Below are 21,883 nucleotides of genomic sequence, written 5' to 3'. Positions count from 1 at the left end.
ATATGATGCGGATTAAATATATTTTACGACAATGTACATCATAATATTGATGTTTATTATACTGAATTGCGACTTAATTTGATAATGTTGTATAAAATCGAGTTTTTACATTTTATGCGATTTCAAATGTACACGATACATACTTTGATTGATGTTATATGCGATTATGATTTATTCGAATTTCTTGTAAGACTTGGCACGTGCAAAATTATACGATTTAATGTTTGCTGGGAGGTAAGTATTTTTCCATATGTTTTTTGACGTAGGATTACGTCTTTCGGGAACATATTGGGGTACAAATTGAAAAATGAAAATCGATCGCATCAAGAAAAATGTCCAATTTCAAACGATTGTTACTCATTCATTTCATGATGGATTGATGAGATTTTTGCATCAAACGATTACGGCACTCCATAACAATTTTTCACATTGAATAAAATAGTATATATCATATAACTAACTATCGAACAATTGAAAAAATTCAACCCCTATCCAAACAGAGATACCCGGTCCTGATTGGTCGAAATTGACGTCATTTCTTTTTCGCGCCCGATTCGTTCTCTCACCGGCAAGCTGCATGGCAATCGAGTAGGAGGCGCCTACTTCACACATACCAAATGATATAAAAGGAAGGAGCATTCGTGGATCTCATTCATTCTTACAACGGACGTGGAACGGACAACAACAAGTGGAGAGCAGCAACAGTGAAAGCGGCTAATATATAGGCGAGCATAGAAGTTGAGCGGTCAAAATGCGAGCTGTGTCTCACATCGAGCTTCTATGGCAGCATAAGCAGCGGCAAACAGTAGCAACGGTTGTTGAAACCGATCTACTACTAGTGGCAGCAGCAAGCATCACGAGCGGATCGTTTCAGGCACACTCTCTCCGTCAGAAGTGCGAGAACGTTTCTTGGCATTGTGAAAGTACAGTATTGAATCTGAGCGACCAACAATTGAGCTGTGTCTCACATAAGTGGCAGTAGCAGCAGCAGCGGCGATAAACATCAAGGCTGAACCTCAACAATCGAGCTGTGTTTCGCATCGGTCCACTACTGTTGGCAACAACAAACATCATGAGTAGAGAGTTTCAGGCATGCTCTCTTTCTCTATTGCTGCTGCTGCTGCTACTCAGTCAGATTTCTCATTCTTGTTGGACGCTCAGATCAATAAACAAATGTGTTTCTAGTGTGCATTGCTGGTACTCCTGTTCATATCAACCAATACAATTGGATGCGGTTATGGAGGTAAAGGAGACAAAGGATCCGGTTGAGGAAGAGTGTATCGCAAGGTTCCACATGACAACATCCAGTGTATCAAACCCGCTATCCGTTGTTTAGCTCACCGCGATGGTGTTAACTTGCAAACCGACGCACAGAAGCCGAAGATGTCAAAGCCAAGGAAAGCAGCAGCGACTCGGAAAAAACTACCGCTGCCAAAAAGTTAACAACTGCTACATCTGACTGAAACCTCACATTAGCACGCAGCAGATTCCGTACAACCCATTTAACCATTCCAGTCCTTTTCAGGACTTTCGATATTGCTTTGAAACGAAAGAGTTTATTTTATTGTTTTCCACTTATCATAAAAATGATATAAAACTACGATCAAAAATACTGTTTACTTTTATATTTGCTTTTATCATGTGCAACTAACAGGAAACTTATCACGTCAGAAACATACTTTCCATCAACCAACCTGACTGGATGCGGTAAGGGAGGCAAATGACATATGTATGCATATATATATATATATATATATATATATATATATATATATATATAGCAAAACGGCTCCGGTCATGCCTCAAGGAATTTTCTAAAATAATATTTTGCCAATGCCTTTGCGCGAACTACACGGGCGAGTAGCACCATAATAGCAAATCAAATGTCGAAGTTCGTGATATGGGTGCGTTCATCGCTATTCGGTTCGGCGTCGGTTTAACCCTTTCATTACGGCAGTGTGCTCCGCCGAAGTGCTACCCCTGTACGGAGCACTGCGCCGAAAAGTATGCACATCGCGCTGGTGTGATCGAAGAGCAGTATGAATTTCATGTCGTCTAAAGACGACGCTCGTACACACAGCTCGTCGCGCGGATGTCGTCTATAGACGACGCTCGTAACGGAAGGGTTAACCATCAATAACTACGCTTGGCAACATTGAAATCTGGCAATTTTCATATGAGATTTTTCTCCCGCATGTTAAAAGTGGTTTTTCATGTACATAAAAGCGCAGCGTAGTATGTCAACTGCTTCCCGGTTAGAAAATAAATGATCGTTAGAAAATAAATGAGCGACCCGTCCAATTTCAAACGCTTATTGCTCATCCATTTCATGATGGATTGATGAGATGTTTGCATCATACGTTGTCGGCACTCCATAATAATTTTTCACATTGAATAAAATAATATATATCATGTAACTAACAATCGAACAATTAAAAAATCTCAACCACTATCCAAACAGAAGATACCTAGGCCTGATTGATCGAAATTGACGTCATTTCTTTTTCGCGCCCGATTCGTTCGTTCACCGGCAAGCTGCATGACAATCGAGTAGGAGGCGCCTACTTCACACATACCAAATGATATAAAAGGATGGAGCGTTCGTGGATTTTATTCATTTTTACAACGGACGTGGAACGGACAACAGTGGAGAGCAGCAGCAGTGGTCGCGGCTAATATATAGACGAGTATCGAAGCTGTGTGGTCAATAGGCTAGCTGTGCCTCACATCAAGCTTCTATGGCAGTATAAGCAGCGGCAAACTACTACTACTACTACTAGTGGCAGCAGCAAGCATCGCGAGCGGAGCATTTCGGGCACGCTCTCTCCATCAGAAGTGCGAGCACACGCTTCTTGGAATCGTGAAAGTGCAGCAGTGAACTTCAAGACATCGAAGCATCGAATCTGAACGGCCAACAATTGAGCTGTGTCTCATATCGAACTTAAGTGGCAGTAGCAGCAGCAGCGGCGGTAAACATCGAGGCTTAACATCAACAATCGAGCTGTGTCCCGCATCGGTCCAGTACTGATGGCAACAGCAAACATCATGAGCAGAAAGTTTCAGGCATGTTCTCTCTTTCTTCTGATGCTGCTGCTCAGTCAGATTTCTCATTTTGTTCGACGCTCAGATCGGTAAACATATATGTTTTTAGTGTTTTAAGTGTGGTCACATCAGATCAACATCAACCAACATGACCTCATGCGGCAAGGAAGGCAAAGGAGGATCGAAGCGTATCGCAAGGTTCTACATGACAATATCCAGTGAATCAAACTCGCTATTCGCCGTTTAGCTCGACGTGATGGTGTCAACGAAAACCACCAAAATAAAAACAGAAATAGGCAGCAGCGGCTCCGAAAAAGCTACCGCTGCCAAAAAAACAAAAAATACCCAACAACCAAACGGCCCTTTTCAGGGCCATCAGATCATTATCATAGAGTTTAATAATATATTTTTTCAAACATCCAAAATCAGCATGCGACAGATAGCCTAACGTAATCCTACGTCAACTATGCGGTCGTGTCTCGGACACAACCTTCTGTGACTTTTTTTTTTCTTTTCAGATGTTATGTATGATGCGGCCAAGCAGGAATTCGCGTTGACGGCGGAATGGTGTCGACATCTGGATACGACATTAGTTTGTGTGAGGAGAACTACTCTCTCTCATTTTAGTTGGCCCTAAGGCAGTTTTGAATTGCTTAAATATGTGTGAACATTTTTTCTTGGCGTTATTTACCTACTAGAAGTACGTTGTTCTGACTCTAATTTAAATTATTTTCTATGAATTTTCAGATATTCTCACCATAACTTACCATTATAATATAAAATTATCTTTAGAAACAATTCTTGTATGATATTTTTTCACTACTTGCAAGGAAAACGATTTCCATTTACATAGAGTGCTAATTTGATTTGAGAAAATTAATTTTCATTCATAATTTTTATTCTAAAAGTGTGTTTATTTCTCCTGCGAACCCATATGGTCATGCCTACTCCACCACTCCGGAATACGAAGCTCAATGCCGTCAACACGGAGAGGTCTCTAGCTACACATACATGCAGAGCATGTGTTGACCACACATCGTTTGTTTACATTCGTAGTTTCTATGCAGCAGAAGCAGATTCTTTATCAATCGACGTTCTTGTAGATGATTTAGATATAGTTGCGGTCTTTCTACTAGCGGGAAATATTTGATAGAACTAACATGAACTTTGTGAAACAGTTAGGTATGCTATTTCATGAACAAGAGTTTTTGTGTGACGTATATTACTTAATTTACAAGCGCCTAATTCGCGATGTTCATTGATCGTTGATATATGTTCGCATGTTATTAATATAGAGTAGTGCGTAAATATTGTAACTATTTCGCTAAAATAATTATTCAAACAAAGCTCAATCTTGTCGATCCATATAAATCCTATGCAGCGATCTCTAGCGCCCTATCGATAGGGCCTTTTGATCGAGGAAGGAAGAGAGGTGTATTTTACGTGACTTCTCACGCACGAAGCTCGAAAACAGAAGTCAACCTTGTCGGTTCCAGCGACGGTGAGCCGGGGCTAGGCTCAACCAGTCCTCACCGTAATATCTCCTCATCAGCGTTTCCTTTCATCTCTCTTCTCGTAATTCTTTTCCTTTCTCTAGATTTCCTTTTCCTCTTTGTTTCATTATCCCGGTCGGAAACTCGATGACCAGTTGACGAGTTGTAGTACAGCTTTTGGTTAGTTTTGCAGGTATGTATTTTTTTTTTGCTTCGTCTTACAGGTAAGTATGGATGGTAAGTGGGTATAAATTGGTATATATTGGTTTAAACTTACAGATTCTCATTCCAATTAGTAATTATTATTTCGTTTTTTTTTTTTGTTCCAGTTTCGCTAGCAAACGACAAATATCACGGAACCCACCGTTTCCACAATCTGTCAGTCAACAGTTGCGAACACTCATAGCAGTCTCAGAAAGCAGCAGCTGCGTTGGTTGACAGAACGGAATGTTCTGCTTTTGCTTCAACATCACGGATAAAGTAATTTGGTGATGTGTGTCCCTGAGCATCCGCAGGATAATCAGAGACCGTCCAAAGCCGTGTTGCCAGAACTGGGCATGCCATACAAGTGTGAAAGCTTCTAGTGCATCCAGCTTCAGCGATGAGTATGTTAAAGGATTATGTTGTCTTGCGGGACCGTACCAGTAGTTCCGAAACCGAAAACAGCCCATTTTGCCGTGAATAATCCGTTGGTGGTAGTACACCGGATGCTTCTTCGGAAGGATAATCGAGAGCCTAAGGTTCATCACTATCCTTCGCGCTGCTCTTCAAACCACGAAGATCGCAGATATGACCGCACTTCTTCAATAATTGCCAACCGGAGAATCTTCGCTTCTCATTCAGCGACCTGTCCACATCTCTTTGGAAACGTTCGGCGTTACGGTGTCTTATAGCGGCCATGTATTCTCAGGATGGTTAAGAAAATTGGGATACCGAAACCATTGCCCATTAGAGGTAAACTGTACCTTTTCTGCCACATCATCGTATCGTCAGCTTAGCGCTGTTGTTAAAATTGGTCCCCTAGAAAGGTGCCGAGTGGCCGAGTCGTTGGCTTCACACATAATCATGCCGGGGGATTTTTCATCAAAGCACCTGTCCTGAGGTCTCGCGTATTCTGGAGCCACTTCAGAATACATGCAAGGCGTGTTATTAGGCATGACAAATCTAGACTAAGTACTACTAAAAAGAATGACGCAAGTAACACCTATGTCGGGAAGGCAAAAGTTCCACTGGGAACGTTAGTTCCATATAAGAAGAAAGATGGAACAACAAGTGCGTATCGAGTAAATACGTTTCGACTACAACAATTTTCGTTTGAATATAAACGTTTCAGTTCACTCCAATAATGAAGTTTAAAATGAGAGAGAGATGAATGAATGTGATGCGGAAAGAGCATACACAGAGGATTATCTTTTGCCAGGGTTCCTCTGCAAACTTCCGATTTTCGAGACAGGATACTTTATTCACTATTTGTTTATATATTCGGAACAACAACGAACACGTCTGTTCCATTTTCGCGGTCGAAGCAACAGCCACTACCTGGCCTGCTTGCGCTTTCAGACCTTGTGGATAACATTTTAAATGCTTTAAATATAAATGATCCTCTTAAAAGCATAGTATTATGTTTGCTTCCGGTTGTGAGAACATTTTTGAAAGAAAAATGTGGCTTTTTAGCAGCGTTCATTTCCCTCGATGCCTAATTCAGCGCAAGAGGTCAAGGATTTGACCACTGTCATACAGTGGAATTGCAGAAGCATCATCCCTAAACTAGACCAATTTAAATTTTTAGTTCACAGTTCTAACTGTGATGTATTTTTCTCTCTGTGAAACATGGCTTTGTTCAGCCGACGAGCTGAATTTTCACGATTTCAACATTATTCGCCTAGATCGTAACGACTCGTTTGGTGGCGTACTATTGGGGATCAAAAAACGTCACTCCTTCTATAGAGTCACTATCCCATCGATTACAGGCATTGAAGTTGTCGCTTGCCAGATACAAATCAATGGCAAAGAACTCTGCATTGCTTCGATATATATTCCTCCCAGGACTACGGTAGGCCGCCATCAGTTCTTTGATATTATCGAGGCATTGCCGGAGCCGCGGTTAATCTTAGGTGACTTCAACTCCCATGGAACAGCATGGGGGTCACACTACGATGACATCCGTGCCACGTTGATTTATGATCTGTGCGACAACTTCAACATGACAGTTTTAAATACTGGGGAAGCAACTAGGATAGCCAACCCTCCTGCACGGGCAAGCATGCTAGACATATCTCTCTGCTCTTCTTCATTATCCCTGGATTGCACATGGAAGGTAATCCAAGATCCTCACGGTAGTGATCACCTACCAATAATTTTATCGATCGCCAATGAATCAAAATCTAGTGAGTCAGTCGATATTGCGTATGACCTCACGAAGAATATTGACTGGAGAAAATTTGCAGAATTAATATCTGAAGCAATCATTTCGATGCATGAACTTCCTCCCCTTGAAGAGTATAATTTTATATCAAGTTTGATTTACGATAGCGCACTTCAAGCTCAAAAGAAACGTGTACCGGCTACCACTTTCCGACGTCGTCCTCCATCACTTTGGTGGGACAGGGAGTGTTCAAAGGTCTACCTTGAAAAATCATCCGCTTTCAAAAAATTCAGGAAAACTGGATTAGTGGAATGGTTTCGAAAGTACCAAGCTCTAGAAGCCAAACTAAAAGGTCTGATTAAAGCAAAAAAGCGTGGATATTGGCGGAAATTCGTCAATGGTTTGTCAAGGGAGACCGCTATGAGTACTCTTTGGAATACGGCTAGGAGAATGCGTGGCTGGAACCATACCAATGAAAGTGAGGAATACTCTGACCGTTGGATTTTCAAATTTACAAGGAAGGTTTGTCCCGATTCTGTTCCTGCACAAAGCGTCGTACGCGATATTCCGCTCCAATGCGATTATGAGAATTTTTCGATGGTAGAATTCTCAATTGCCCTCCTCTCATGTAACAATTCAGCCCCGGGGTCGGACAAGATCAAATTCAACTTGTTGAAGAATCTTCCCGACTTGGCAAAACAGCGTTTGCTGAACTTGTTCAACAAGTTTCTGGAGCTGAATATTGTCCCGCATGACTGGAGACAAGTGAGCCATACGAAAACCCAACAAGCCGGCTTGCGATCATAACTCGTATAGGCCGATTGCAATGTTATCCTGTATTCGCAAATTATTAGAGAAAATGATTCTACTTCGTTTGGACAAGTGGGTTGAAACGAACAATTTGCTGTCAAATACGCAGTTTGGCTTCCGCCGAGGTAAAGGGACGAATGATTGTCTCGCACTGCTATCTTCTGAAATCCAAATCGCATTTGCTCGCAAAGAACAAATGGCTTCCGTTTTTCTCGATATCAAAGGGGCATTTGATTCAGTTTCCATGGAAATTCTCTCAGAGAAGCTTCATAATCGTGGACTTTCACCAATTCTGAATAATTTCCTGTACAATTTACTGTCAGAAAAGCACATGAATTTCTCTCATGGCAACTCAAAATCTTCTCGTTACAGTTTTATGGGCCTACCGCAAGGCTCCTGCCTAAGCCCCCTCTTGTACAGTTTTTACGTCAATGATATGGATGATTGTCTAACTAGAGACTGCACGCTGAGACAACTTGCAGACGATGGAGTTATTTCCATCACGGGTACTAATCCCGTCGTTCTGCAAAAGTCGTTGCAAGATACCCTGAACAATCTGTTCACGTGGGCCCTCAAGCTGGGTATCGAATTCTCTACGGAGAAAACCGAAATGCTCGTTTTTTCTAGGAAGCACGAACCCGCCCAATTCCAGCTTCACCTATCCGGCAAAACGATCCAACACTCTATGTTTTTCAAATACCTGGGTGTATATTTTGATTCTAAGTGTACCTAGAGGAGACACATTGCGTATTTGAAACAGAAATGCCAGCAAAGAATCAATTTTCTCCAAACAATAACCGGAACATGGTGGGGTGCCCATCCAGGAGACCTCATTCAGTTGTACAAAACAACGATATTGTCAGTGTTAGAATATGGCAGTTTTTGCTTCCGATCAGCTGCCAGGATTCATATTCTCAAGCTGGAGAGAATACAATATCGTTGCTTGCGTATAGCCATGGGGTATTTGCATTCGACACATACGATGAGTCTCGAAGTTTTGGCAGGAGTACCCCCGCTTACTCTTCGGTTCACAGAATTATCCTACAGATTTCTCATCCGTTGCAAGATCATGAATCCATTGGTGATTGATAACTTCGAAAATCTACTACAACTGACTCCTCAGTCAAGTTTTATGTCTTTATACCATGAGTACCTTACCCACGACGTGCACCCTTCACCAGGCATCTCCAACCAAGTTTGCTTCCCATACTTTTGCAATTCCTCTGTCATTTTTTATCTGTCCATGCGACAAAAAATCCATGGAATACCAGATCACCTACGCTCCAATGTTATTCCGTCGATATTTTCGGAAAAATATGGGAAAGTTGGATCTGATAAAACGTTCTTTACTGACGGTTCATACATAAACGGGTCCACTGGCTTCGGCATCTTCAATGAAAATTACAGTGCCTCTTTCAAACTCAAAGATCCTTGTTCCGTGTATGTCGCAGAAATGGGTGCGATATACTATGCTCTAGGGATCATTGAAACACTGCCCATCGACCATTATTTTATTTTTTCAGACAGTCTCAGCTCAATAGAGGCAATCCGCTCAATGAAAGTTGATAAACGCTCATCTTATTTCCTAACAAGAATAAGACATCTATTGAGTGTTTTGGTCGAAAAATTATTCAAGATTACCTTAGCATGGGTTCCCTCTCATTGCTCGATTCCGGGGAATGAGAAAGCGGACTCGCTAGCTAAGGTGGGCGCTTCAGAAGGCACACTTTTTGAAAGGCAAATTGCCTATAATGAATTTTTTCACATTCCTCGTCAGGACACACTCGTTAGTTGGCAGCGCATGTGGAGTGAAGATGAGTTCGGTCGTTGGTTACACACGATTATCCCTAAGGTCTCGACGAGTGCATGGTTCAAGGGATTGAATGTAGGTCGTGATTTCATTCGCGTGATATCTCGGCTTATGTCCAATCACTACAACCTAAACGCGCATCTCTATCGCATTGGGCTCGCAGCAAACAATCTTTGTGATTGTGGCGATGGCTACCACGACATCGAGCATGTTGTCTGGTCGTGTATCCGGTTCCATGCTGCTCGCGCTCAGCTCTCTAGAGCACTGAGAGAACAAGGCAGACAATCGGATATCCCCGTCCGGGATATCTTAGGTAGCCGTGATCTTGATCTTCTGCTTCATCTATACCTGTTCCTCAGAAACGCCAATGTCAACGTTTAATGATGTTTCCTTCGTTGTGTCCCCGTTTCATATCCCTCCTATCCGATCAATAAACTTTTACTTAGTCGCGGCAATACATACACACACTCTTTACAGATACACGGGCCAAAGGTTGTGCAGTCCACTGATGATTCAACAAGAGCCAAAGGTTGTACCGCTCATGACAACTCTACACGAACTGATGATTGCGCCGGCTAGTGACCATTCTATCCTGGATTCCTCGAGTCGAGAAAGACGCACCACGCTAGATATGGGGTACAGACTAGGGGGGCGTTGCTGATTAATGGTCAGCTGCATCCTAATAGGAAGTATCCCGTGTCGGGCACACGTACAGAGCATCGAAGACTGCAACATACCAATTATGAGAACACTTGTAATACTAACCTCGAGCCAACCGCGAGTAATCGGTTACATATTACTAACATAGTTGTAAAACAAAAATTGTCAAAATATTGGACTCCCGGCCCCGTCAGGCTAACGCCACATGTGCCTTAATAAAAAATATATTTTGGGAAAAAAATATATATATATCTTTATATACCAAAGTAAGAACTAAACGGAATAAAAATATTCAAAATTAGAACAGTTACAAGCTGATAAAATGAGGGTGTACAAAAAAAGTTGTTATTTTGGAATGTAAACGCTTAATATCGTTTTACAGTATATTTTATCGTGTACACATGCAACAAATAATGCTGCAACATAAAAACTTCAAAACATCGTTCAATGGAATCTTGTCGTGTTTATAATTTTCACAACTCTCTACGAGATTGAGTGTGTTGTCGCCATTGGTTGAGGAATAAAGTAGATTTAGTGCTGTATCTAGTTGTTTTTCATCCAGTGAAGCATTTTTCGAGTCCCATCCGTGTTATTCTGCTATTCCGGAAGTACATAGCGGCAACTGTGAACGGTTCTCACGTCCCACAGGGAACGCGTTGCATTCCAGGAAGTACCATCAACCGTGAAAAAAAAACGATAATAAGGAGGCCAATTACCGAAGCGTTTTACATTTTCTGCATGTGTGGAACATTGCACATCATCGTGATTCTTTGAGAGAGAGAGAAGATTCAACGATTTCTCGCTATCTGCCCAAAATGAATTCCTTTCTACGTGGTTCGACCAATTATGTTTGGTGCACTACCAGTGTCCTGGGCAAGGGTGCTACGGGGGCCGTGTTCCAGGGGGTAAACAAACACAACGGGGAACCCGTCGCCGTGAAGACATTCAACCAATTAAGTCACATGCGACCGCACGATGTGCAAATGCGAGAGTTCGAGGTTTTGCGCAAGGTCAAACATAATAACATAGTGAAATTGTTGGATATCGAAGATGATCAGGAGGGTCGGGGGAAGGTAATTGTGATGGAACTGTGCACGGGGGGAAGTTTGTTTAATATATTGGACGATCCGGAGAATACCTACGGGTTGCCCCAGAGAGAATTTCTTCTGGTGCTGGAACATCTGTCCGCTGGTATGAAGCACCTGCGGGACAATAATCTGGTCCATCGAGATTTGAAACCGGGAAATATTATGAAGTATATTTCGGAGGACGGACAGACCATTTACAAATTGACTGATTTTGGGGCCGCGAGAGAGTTGGAAGAAAATCAGCAATTCGTTTCACTCTATGGGACAGAAGAATATCTCCATCCGGATATGTATGAGCGGGCAGTCCTGAGGAAGTCTATCAACCGAAGTTTTACTGCGAATGTTGACTTGTGGTCCATTGGAGTTACCCTGTATCACGTGGCTACAGGAAATCTTCCGTTCCGTCCCTATGGCGGCCGCAAAAATAAGGAAACAATGCACCACATCACGACCAAAAAGGCTCCGGGGGTTATTTCGGGAACGCAAACCAGCGAGAATGGTCCCATAGATTGGTCTCGACATCTGCCGGCGCACTGTCAGTTGAAGGCGGGTCTCAAGTTCCTGGTGACGCCTCTGCTTGCCGGACTGCTGGAGGAAAACCAGAAGCGGATGTGGTCTTTCGATAGGTTCTTCTACGAAGTGCAGCATCTTCTCAACAAGAAAGTTCTGCACATTTTCTACGTTAACCGAGCGAACTCGATTGAGGTTTATATGGATCCAGAAGAGACCTGCTTCAATTTGAAGGAGCATATTTTTGTGCAATCGGAAGTACCCCATGGTTCACAGCTTCTGCTAATGGATTCAGAGTTGTTTGAGCTCAAAGTAGGAACAAACAGCACGGCACGTGGATATCCTCAAATCCCGGCGGATAACCCTCTGATGCTTTTCAACATTGAGAATAATAACGTTACGCTTCCCACCGAGTTGGATCTGCCAAAGTTTCCCTCGTTCCCGAGCGGAGTTTCCGTTGAGAACGACGCCAGCCTTGCGAAGGTTGGCTGCAGCGTGGGTCACGAGTGCAAGCGTCGGGTGGAAACCTTCACATCGCTGGATACGCTAATGACGAAGGCTGTGGAGCAGTTTGCTGGATTGCTGAAGAATTTGTTAGTTAAGCTGCATGAGTGAGTTTGAAATTAGGCCGATGACTGATGAGCTGATTTTAATCATGAATTTTGATCTCCACAGACGCGTTAAGCATCTTGAGGACGTCGGTAATTCGATTTGGGAAATAGCCGATTTAGTTGAGATTGCTGTTCTGAACGTAAGTATAAGGAATCTTCGAAATCTTTTTCCGCTGACGAGCTTCACCACTCCTGTATATTTTTACGTATTTTTAGTAGATTGTTTCACAACAGATTGCATCACGGAAAAACGCTGTAGAAAATTGCCAATTTTGTATTTTCTCTTAAAAGTTTTATCGCTGTCAATTTTTCGGAAGTTGGGAAGAAAGGCGTCAATTGATTTTACGCAAGCACCTGGAACCTCCTCAACACTCTCATTGGAACATCGGAAAACAACTCGAAATTGTGCAGTCAACGGTTAGTCGTGAAATTAAACGTTACTACTACACTCTGAGCATCGAACGGAAGGTGAAATGCGGTCAGAATGGATGTTCTATTAGTGGTTAGAATTACAAGCTTATTGTGAAAGCGTTTAAGCGGAATTCCAATGCTTCGGTCAGGATTTGGGCCAAAAGTTGAATATGTCCAAATTTTTCACTCAAAGAGCCAAGGACCGAGAGGGGCTGCCTACGTACAAAGTGCAGATGGTTCCAAATCGTGACGAACGGCAAAATACGGTGATAAAGCTACGGGCCCGAAAACTGTACACCCAGATGCTGACGAAGCCTCATTGTCTCGTCATGGATGATGAGACTTACGTCAAGGCGGACTTCCTGCAGCTTCCGGGGCTACTGTTCTTCATCGCCCAGCACAAGTTTGATGTTCCGGAAGAAGTAAGGAAACTTGTAAAGTTTGCCAAGAAATACATGATTTGGCACGCTTTCTGCTCATGTGGCAAACGAAGTGCTCCATTCGTGACTACCGGGACTGTAAGCGGGCAGATCTATCTCAAGGAGTTCCTCCAGTAGCGTCTGCTTCCTCTTTTGAAGATGGCCGGATCTAGCTTCATGTCACTATTCAAAGGATGCACTGGGGTGGTACGAAGCCAGCGAGGACACTTTCGTATCCAAGGACATGAACCCCCCAACGCACCGGAACTAAATCCCATCCCAGATTTTTTTTTTGACGTAGAACTACGTCTTTCATTAAGGGTGCCAAATCAGAAAACAGGTCACGTTTTTATGAAATAAAGTTAAGGTTGATAACTATTTTTGCCGCGAACAGATTTTGGTGATTTACATACTAAACGAAGCGGAAATTCCCTAAGATTTGTTTATTATGCTATATATTAGAATCCCCTGGTTTGTAAATGGTTAAAATTCAAGAAAACTTTACCGTTTCCATTTTCCCATACATTTGTTCTGTCCATTTGTGTGATTTCCCGAACAGAGCTGTCAATAACGAGCAACTTATCGACGACCAACGGAGGGGAAATCGTAGGATTTAAAGTCTCCGTGAACAAAGGAAAAGTAGAAGAATGAAGGGGAATACTTGCCTAGAGTATAAACAGTGGATCTCGCTGAGGCAAACTTTCACTCGGCATTGGACTGTTGAGCAATCCAGTTCACTTTGCTTTCGCCGCACTTCGATCTAAGATTGGACCCCACCAGTAGTAATCCAACTTGGATATCGTCATTTGGTTTTTCTGTTCGTTTTTCGCGTTATTCGTAACGTGTGTTTTTCTTTCCGCGTCATAAATTGGACGCTTCGCGTAGTGTGCGAGCTCGAGCCCTGCAAAAAACGAACGCATTGCCAGGGGCAATAAAATTTCGAGGCAAGCGTCAACTAACGATTGATCATAATGAAGCATTGCTACTGTTTTCGAGGTTGTTTATATAAACAAAAAGAGTTTATTTCGCTCCAAGTCACCAAGAAAGTAAATGTCGTTCTGGAATTTTGAATGTGATTTTGTTTCGCTTGCCAGTAGCAAAACTTCCTCCACTAAGGGTGACAGCTGCGCTTTCCTCGAATATGATAAAGTAATGCAACTTTTTTCGAGGCCAGTAATATTAACAGAAGCGTTTCTTTTGGGGATAGCGCAAAATGATGAGAAGTGTTTATATTCCTAGTAGCTTCAAGCCACCAATGTATGGCTCTGTATGCATGCTATGGCGAACGCTTGTTTGGCGCTTGGTTTACGTTGTACGAACGATGCCTAGAGGTGCGATTCCTTTGAGGCAATACTAAATAACATGTAGCATGATATTTGATACTTGCAAGAGTTGTCATTGTTATTGTTCCATGCGGTGCCAAAGATATATTGATGTAGTTATGAGATGTGGAATAATGGTGCTGGTGCAACATGTATATAATCGACTGTAGCCGAGTCTATGTCATTTACGTAAAAGGCCACCGGAATAGCGTTCGAGGTAAATTTTCAATGCATTGACATGAAATAAATTGCGACAAATGATCAGCTAGTGTATTGTTTTGCGAGGGCAAGAATGAATCATCAATCAATTATCGTCAACTGATTCTACAATGAAAAAAACAATTTCAGAGATTATTCTACTAAGCAGTTGTTTCTAAAATTTCACAGCACTATAGAATAATATCCGAAGGTATAAACAAGCGACTTATATAGAATAACATCGTAGTTCTACGTCAACAATGCGGTCGTATCTTGGACACAACCTCCTATAATTTTTTTTCGTTGAACTGATCGAACAAATGAGAAAAAGATTCGATTTTGATGATTCGACGCTCAAATCTACGGCAATGTTAAATCCCAGAAACTTTTCCAATTTGACTAGTATTAACGTTGTATTATAAACGTTTCCAGGATTCTACAATGGGAATGTACAAGATGTGGAGAATTAATTCTTTAGCCTAAAGATAAAATTACTTCGTAAGGAAATCACAGTTTCAGAAAACGAACATGTGCAGAGTAGGTTAACAAAAATTTGATGCCTTAAAAGCGTTTCGGTGCCTTGTTTGTAACGTTCGCAATATGCCTCACTCATCGGCAACTGTCGAGCGATTTTTTTTTCTGAATATAATCAGAACGAAAATAAGCTTTGAAATCGCCTCAGCAACGATACGATGAACGCTATTTTGAGATCCAAGGATTTGGTCAAACATCGTGGTGGTAGCTCGAAAATTAAAAAAAAATTATGGTATGCAATCTATATTCAAAAAAATATGTATAAGCATCATCAAACACACGAATGACTTGCAAATGTAAATGTAGTACTTTTAGTAAATAAATGAGTATTTTTCAATTCTAATTTTTTTTTCTCTACAACGGATATTTTCGATGGTACAGATTTTTGGAAAAAAAGTACAGTTGAATAAGATTTTTGACCCCTCCGGTACAGATTTAAATGTGGCAACACTGGTGGCAACTATTCAAAATCACAATTTTCATTATTAAATGACTAATTTTAACTACGATTGATTTTTATAAGTTAGTATCCAATACAACTGACCTTTTTTGGAGAAATCATTACTCGAAATTGTTGAGAGAGATATTCTTTGTTACATATTTTTATTTCAAAAATTATAATCCCTTCAACCATTGTCGACTTACCAACAAAATTCGTTCATCTATCTGAACAGGTGATTTTTTTATATCCATGCTTTATGATCATTTAGGAATCAACTTTAATACAATCCTCACATTCTATTGTGTATGGATTGTATCAAAGCAGTATCAAAATGTTTTCACAACTTAAAAAAAAAGCATACTATGTTTTACCTGAATCAACTAGAGTTTCAAGAACAGTTTGCACCTTACTAGTCAAAAATACTTCACTCCTTCGCGTTAAAGAATTCTGATAAAATTATCAAAAAGAAAAACAACTTCAGCGACGTTATCTCTTCCAACAAAGCCGATAAGTGTATGAAAGGTCACTAATCGATCTCTAGTAAAAAGCAACCATAGTTTGAGGCACGGGTTTTCGAACAAATCGCGTACTACAGCATGACATAAATTGTTCTCATTATATCGAAATACGGTACAGATTGATAAAAAGACGGGACAATAAAAAATGGTCTATAAAACGGTACGTTTGGTCAGCATACCCTTAACGTCTCTCATTTCTGTACCGGGGTGTAAATTAAATGTTGCGTAAACGAGAGAGTGACGCTGGAGTACAAGGTTTCGAACGTTAATACCTCTTTACCGGCTGAATGGAGTGGTATAATAATCACTTCATTCGAAAGATGAAACGTCAAAGAGTTATATGATTGTTACTTATTGGTCCAAAAAATCGTTTCAATAGCTTAAAAATGGTTTTGAAAACAGGCTATTGAAATCAATCTAGCTCATTGATGAGCGTTATTGCGAATATAGTCAACATTCACTAACTGGGCGAGAAGAGAAGACCAGTTATCGACATTCGCGTTTTAACTGGTCCGACATGTTAAATGTCAAATGAAATCATGGGGAACATCAATGAATTGTTTGATTAGCGTTTATCATGAAATTGAAAGGATTCCAATGGAAGTTTTGCATTGATTGCGACAACAGGTATGAACTATAATTTGAGGAAATTATTTTTCTGTAATTTAATCCATGTTTTTGTCATGCGAAAATAATGTCAATTTTCATAACATTTCAAATAACATTCGAATGCTCCTCACAGCAAATCTTCCATTTGAATATGGCGTCGATTGTTTACGAAATTCTGCTTTTCAACTGGTCCAAGGACCAGTTAACGTTCGCCCAGTTAAAAAGCAGACCAGTTAAACCAGGATCAATTAGCAAACGGTTATTGTACATGCAAGCTGTGATTTTTTTACTCGCTTGCAAATGCGCTCGAGCAAAGGAATATTTGCGCATTCGGTTACGGTGATGCAATCGTATCCAAGAGTATCGGTTTCTATTCTGCTGGAGTGGTCATGAAAACTCTTGTGTATTATTCTCACGAGAACCAAATAGAATTATGTATCAAACTTCATCAGTTGCTTTTGCAAAACTACGCAAACCCAACGGTTCTTTTCTGGACCACCAACAAGTTCGAGATAGTTGAATTTAATAACAATTTCATACTCATACTCATCCACTCACACACTAACAAGGAAAACTTTAAGCAATCTTTAGAAATAATTATTCATTCATTCATTGAGAATTGATTCAACTGCAATTTGAAACAAATGATTACAGAGCCAGCGGTAGTCCAATTATGTTAGTCGTACAGTACGAAGAGTATGGAATACCATTGTCATGTATTTGCTTCTGATGCCCTCTGTACGAAAATTCTTGTCCGAGGGTTTTCATCAATCGGTTTATAGACGTTGAGCTTGGGCTGGACGCTGATACCTTTGATTGTTGCTATTTTTGCTTGATGCTCAACTGTTCTGCAGGTTTCGTATTGTCCAGTGGATTTTTTTCCTCCTGTTGTCCAGCTATTGAATCAATATCAACACTCTTCTTACCACTTGGCACAAATATCAAGTTGACCCTAGAAGAATTTGCTATAATTATATTTAGTAACTCGCTCCGCTTTGTATTACGCAAATCGTCTTTTTGCAATCCTTCCAATCAGGGCTTCAAGCAGCTGCTTCGAAATTTCTGATGGTTGCTCCGATAGCTGTTCTAGCATAAATTGCAATCTGACGTCACCTTTCTTCCGCAATAGCAGTTCAACAGCGACCAGAACTGGTTCGAGGGCATCTACCAATTCCTTTATCGCTGTCAGTATCGCTGAAACTTGTGTTGTGTTACGTTTTCAGATCGAGCAGCGATTTTTGAACTGAAATTCGAAAGTTGTAAAATCGGCGCAATACTGCTAGCCAGGGCTCGGCATAGTCATAGTCAACTGAGGATAGTCAGCTGACTATCTGACTGACTATATCCGTATTCAGTTGGAAACGACTTTTGACTTTTTTTCTTCACGCAGTTTCTTCGCCAAAACGACTAAACCGTCAGTCGGGCATTAAGTCACTATCTCTACCGACTCGGCTATATAATTTCATTCTTCCCAGTCAAACTGTCTTCATTGCATTTTGAAGTGACTTCCCCCAAAACGAATTCGTTCCTCTCTTTCTCTCATCCCTGTACGTATGCATGGTGTGCATGCATCGATGTTTGAGTTCAACGTAGTTTGACATGCGCTACAGGTGAGCTAGATTTTTTTGTAATTAAAAAATTACTCACACGTATAAAATAGCGCGCAGTGTGTGTACGTTATTTTGCTCGCTATTTACTAATACTAACGCGAGGACCTTTATAGCATACTTGATAAATGTCTAAGTTCGTTGGTAAGCAATATTACTTCACGAGACAAGTAAGTTTTGAAGTCTGTGTTAGGGAAACACATCTCGGTGAAAACAAAATTTGCTTCAGGAAGTAGACACCACAATTTCCGGAGAAAATCGCGATCGGGACTTCATTTTCATCGGAATATCCGAACTATCTTTCACAACAAGAAATATTCCATGCATTAAAGAAATTAGACAATACAAAAGGATCAGGATCTGACGAAATAGCACCTGTATTCCTGAAGAACATAGCTGAGGAACTCACCCTTTTCTTACATTGCATCTTCAACATGTCACTACAAACTGAAATATACCCAGAGAAAAGTAAACAATCTTTTTCGGAACCAATCTTCAAATCAGGCGCTAAATCTGACGTACGCAATTATCGTGGAATTGCTATCGATTCAGTTGGGACGGTGTCGGTGAACTAGTCCAAAACCGTACAAAACAATCGGCCGATGGAAGATCTGCAGTCTGTGAAGGCTCTTAGTGTATGAGCGCATCAAAAAATAAAACTCGTTACCCGCTATTTGCCGTTGCTACTTCTGCCGCTGTTACCGCCACATGCTAAATAGAACGATGGCTTAGCATATGAGCTCTGCTTCGGGGCTAGAAAATGAATGATGTTTTCGGAAAACAACTGCCTAATTTTGATTCGATTAGGGGTAGAATGACAAGAGGGGTGGCTTACAATACAATTTTTTGCTTGTATTCAAATTATATTTCACTGTTACTCTGGTTGCTCCTTTTGGTCAGAACCATTTGAGGAGCACAAATTGGACCAATCAAGATGGGGCACATCGGTGCGTTTGGAATGCTTGACATTTCACAGTTATTCAATTGTTTAACTCAAGAAAAATAATTTTTTATTCATTGTGATAGATGCGTAGAAATATTTCCAGTATTTGATGCAAATATCGTTGCGATCCATTAAAAATGCTTAATCGAAGTCCTTAATTTTTTCCTGCATGTTCAGCGCCTAAACCTAAACCGTTCTGAATCATATTTCGGAAACACTTTAAAAATTACTTAAAATGCTTAATGCCTTGATGATATAACTAAAGGGTCACTTTAAGGAATCAATATATATTAATTTTACAGTTATATCATCAGGGCATTAAGCATTTTAAGTTATTTTTAAAAAGTGTATGAAAAATGATTCAGAACGGTATCTTCCGGTTAGGCGTAGTCCTACGTAAAAAAACCCAACTCGAAGGGGAAAAAACTTTCGCTATCAAAACTTTGAGTGCATAAAATCGCGTCCAACTCCTTTAAGTGATCGGCAATGGATGATCAAATTTTGATTACGCACTTTCATTTCCAGAACGAAACCTACCAGAACAAGGCCACAACGATCAGCGCCGAGTTGAACACACTGAAGGCAGCCTTCCAGCGGGTATCGGATCCGGTGCAGCAACTGCATAATCGCTTCGTCGTAGAGGAATCTCTCAGCCGGGAGTGGATTACCGCCTATCGGGATCTACGCAGCCCGAACAAGAACCGCGTCAACGAGAAGGCCAAATATCTGGTGGATCGGCTGCGTGATTCCTGGCAGCATCTGCTCCGGGATCGGGCTACCCGGTCGCTTACCTACAACGATGAGCAGTTTCACGCATTGGAGAAGATTAAGATAACGGAAACGGGTAAAAGGGTCAAAGCGCTATTGAACGATGACGTACGACCGGCAGTGGAGATGGAGGCGGAGTGCTTAGCCGATTGGTACAAGAAGGCACAAACAATCTTCTTGCAGACTCAGTTCCTGCACAAGGATGTGAGTGCGCACGAGGAAACTCTGTACGACATCAGGGATCGGTTGATTCAGATCAAGGATGATCTGAAGGAGGACATCAAGAACGATGGAGAGGTGTCCAAGATTGCGAACGAAACGACGGTGAATGAGCAGAACATCGAGTGCATGAAGAAGTCCAAAGAGATGCAGTGCTATCTGAGGGTAAGGTATTTGTTTTTTTTTGCCAGCATACTTTACTTTGTTCTACAACTGGTTTACTCTTTGCAGACTCTTTTCAACTATCAACGAGACATTAAAAAGATTCTACAGCAAAACAGCGAGTTGGTGGATGCAGTACAAAATCTGGCGAAAGACGGCGAAGAAGCAGTTTGAGTGAAGACTGAAGAGGGTATCGCATGTGTATGAATGTGATCTGTATTATTATCTTGGTGTCAAGGCTAGCAGTGTTTAACTACTTAATATTGGTTTTTCTTACTTTTTGTTTTGTCAAAAATTCTCCATATGCAAAAACCACATACAGGACATATTCGTTTATTCAGTGAGTTTGAAGACACTATAGCTTCAACGATTAGCATGAGCAACGGATTATTCCATAGTATTACAAAAAAATGGTATACTCCAATTAGATGTATAGCGTAACTTTTTTGTATACTGTTGTTTTTATTTTACTTATGACAAATACACGAATAAATTATGAAACTTTTTCTTTTCAATCGCTCGAAAGAACTGAAGTGCACGAAACCAAATAGCGAAAGATTATCGGAATGAAACTCAGTATAGCTTTTATTGTGTGAATAAATGTAACGCGGAATACAAAACGGGGGGAAAATGGACGCGTCCCAACAAGAATGAAATTAGTTCACAGATCTGTCACTGAAGGCGTTGCTGAAATAAAGTGTGGCCAGTTTGGCTGCGATGTGAAGCACACCGCACTACTCCCCCTTCCTAATAACACTTTCATTGTATCCGGAAACGTACGTGATGTCCACTTTTAGTTATGCGGTCAGATGATGAATCAGCATCCTTGCTGATGTGGGCCGGTTTTACCCTGTCGATCGAAACTGTCACTTGTTTGTCTTTAATTTTAATGGTGAACATTTTACTGTTCCTTGAGACGACTTCATGTGGCCCTGTGAAAGGAGGTTCTAGTGCGGCTCTGACTTTGTCGGTTTTTAGAAAAATGTGTGTGCACTCCACAAGTTCCTTTGGAATATATACATGTCGACTTGTGTCATTATTAGAAGCTGATTTTGGTATTAGCGAGTTCATTTTTTCTCGTAGGTTGGCTACAAAAGTTTCTTTAGAACCCCAAAGGGGCTGCTTTTCAATCATCGCACCGGGAATTCGAATGGTCGTACCGTATAGCATTTCAGATGCTGATGTCTCTCCGCGTACCGCAGTTCTTAGTCCGAGTAGGACTAATGGTAAAGCATCGGTCCAACTTGATTTGTATGATTCTAGTGCCGTTTTGAGTGGTCTGTGCCAGCATTCAATCATCCCGTTGGCTTGTGGATGGTAAGGTGTAGTATGAATTCGTTCT

At 41.1% G+C, this 21,883-nt stretch overlaps 1 protein-coding gene across 2 annotated transcripts; it reads left to right on the top strand.

Moving 5' to 3' along the window:
- The first annotated feature begins 10,310 nt into the window (after window positions 1-10,310).
- Window positions 10,311-21,042, top strand: LOC129778382 (serine/threonine-protein kinase TBK1). Of its 2 annotated transcripts, none has more exons than XM_055785253.1 (4): window positions 10,311-12,389; window positions 12,454-12,529; window positions 19,918-20,549; window positions 20,611-21,042. In XM_055785253.1, exons 1-4 carry the CDS (start codon window positions 10,996-10,998, stop codon window positions 20,717-20,719), a joined length of 2,211 nt encoding a protein of 736 aa, XP_055641228.1. In that variant the 5' UTR covers window positions 10,311-10,995; the 3' UTR covers window positions 20,720-21,042. The 2 variants fall into 2 exon arrangements, with proteins under 2 accessions (XP_055641228.1, XP_055641229.1); XM_055785254.1 differs by having other exon boundaries at window positions 10,315-12,389; window positions 19,918-20,544.
- The last annotated feature ends 841 nt before the right edge of the window (window positions 21,043-21,883 follow it).

This window comes from Toxorhynchites rutilus, chromosome 3, assembly GCF_029784135.1.
Source record: "Toxorhynchites rutilus septentrionalis strain SRP chromosome 3, ASM2978413v1, whole genome shotgun sequence".
Taxonomy (NCBI): domain Eukaryota; kingdom Metazoa; phylum Arthropoda; class Insecta; order Diptera; family Culicidae; genus Toxorhynchites; species Toxorhynchites rutilus.
This window is presented reverse-complemented; position numbering and strand designations above follow the sequence as displayed.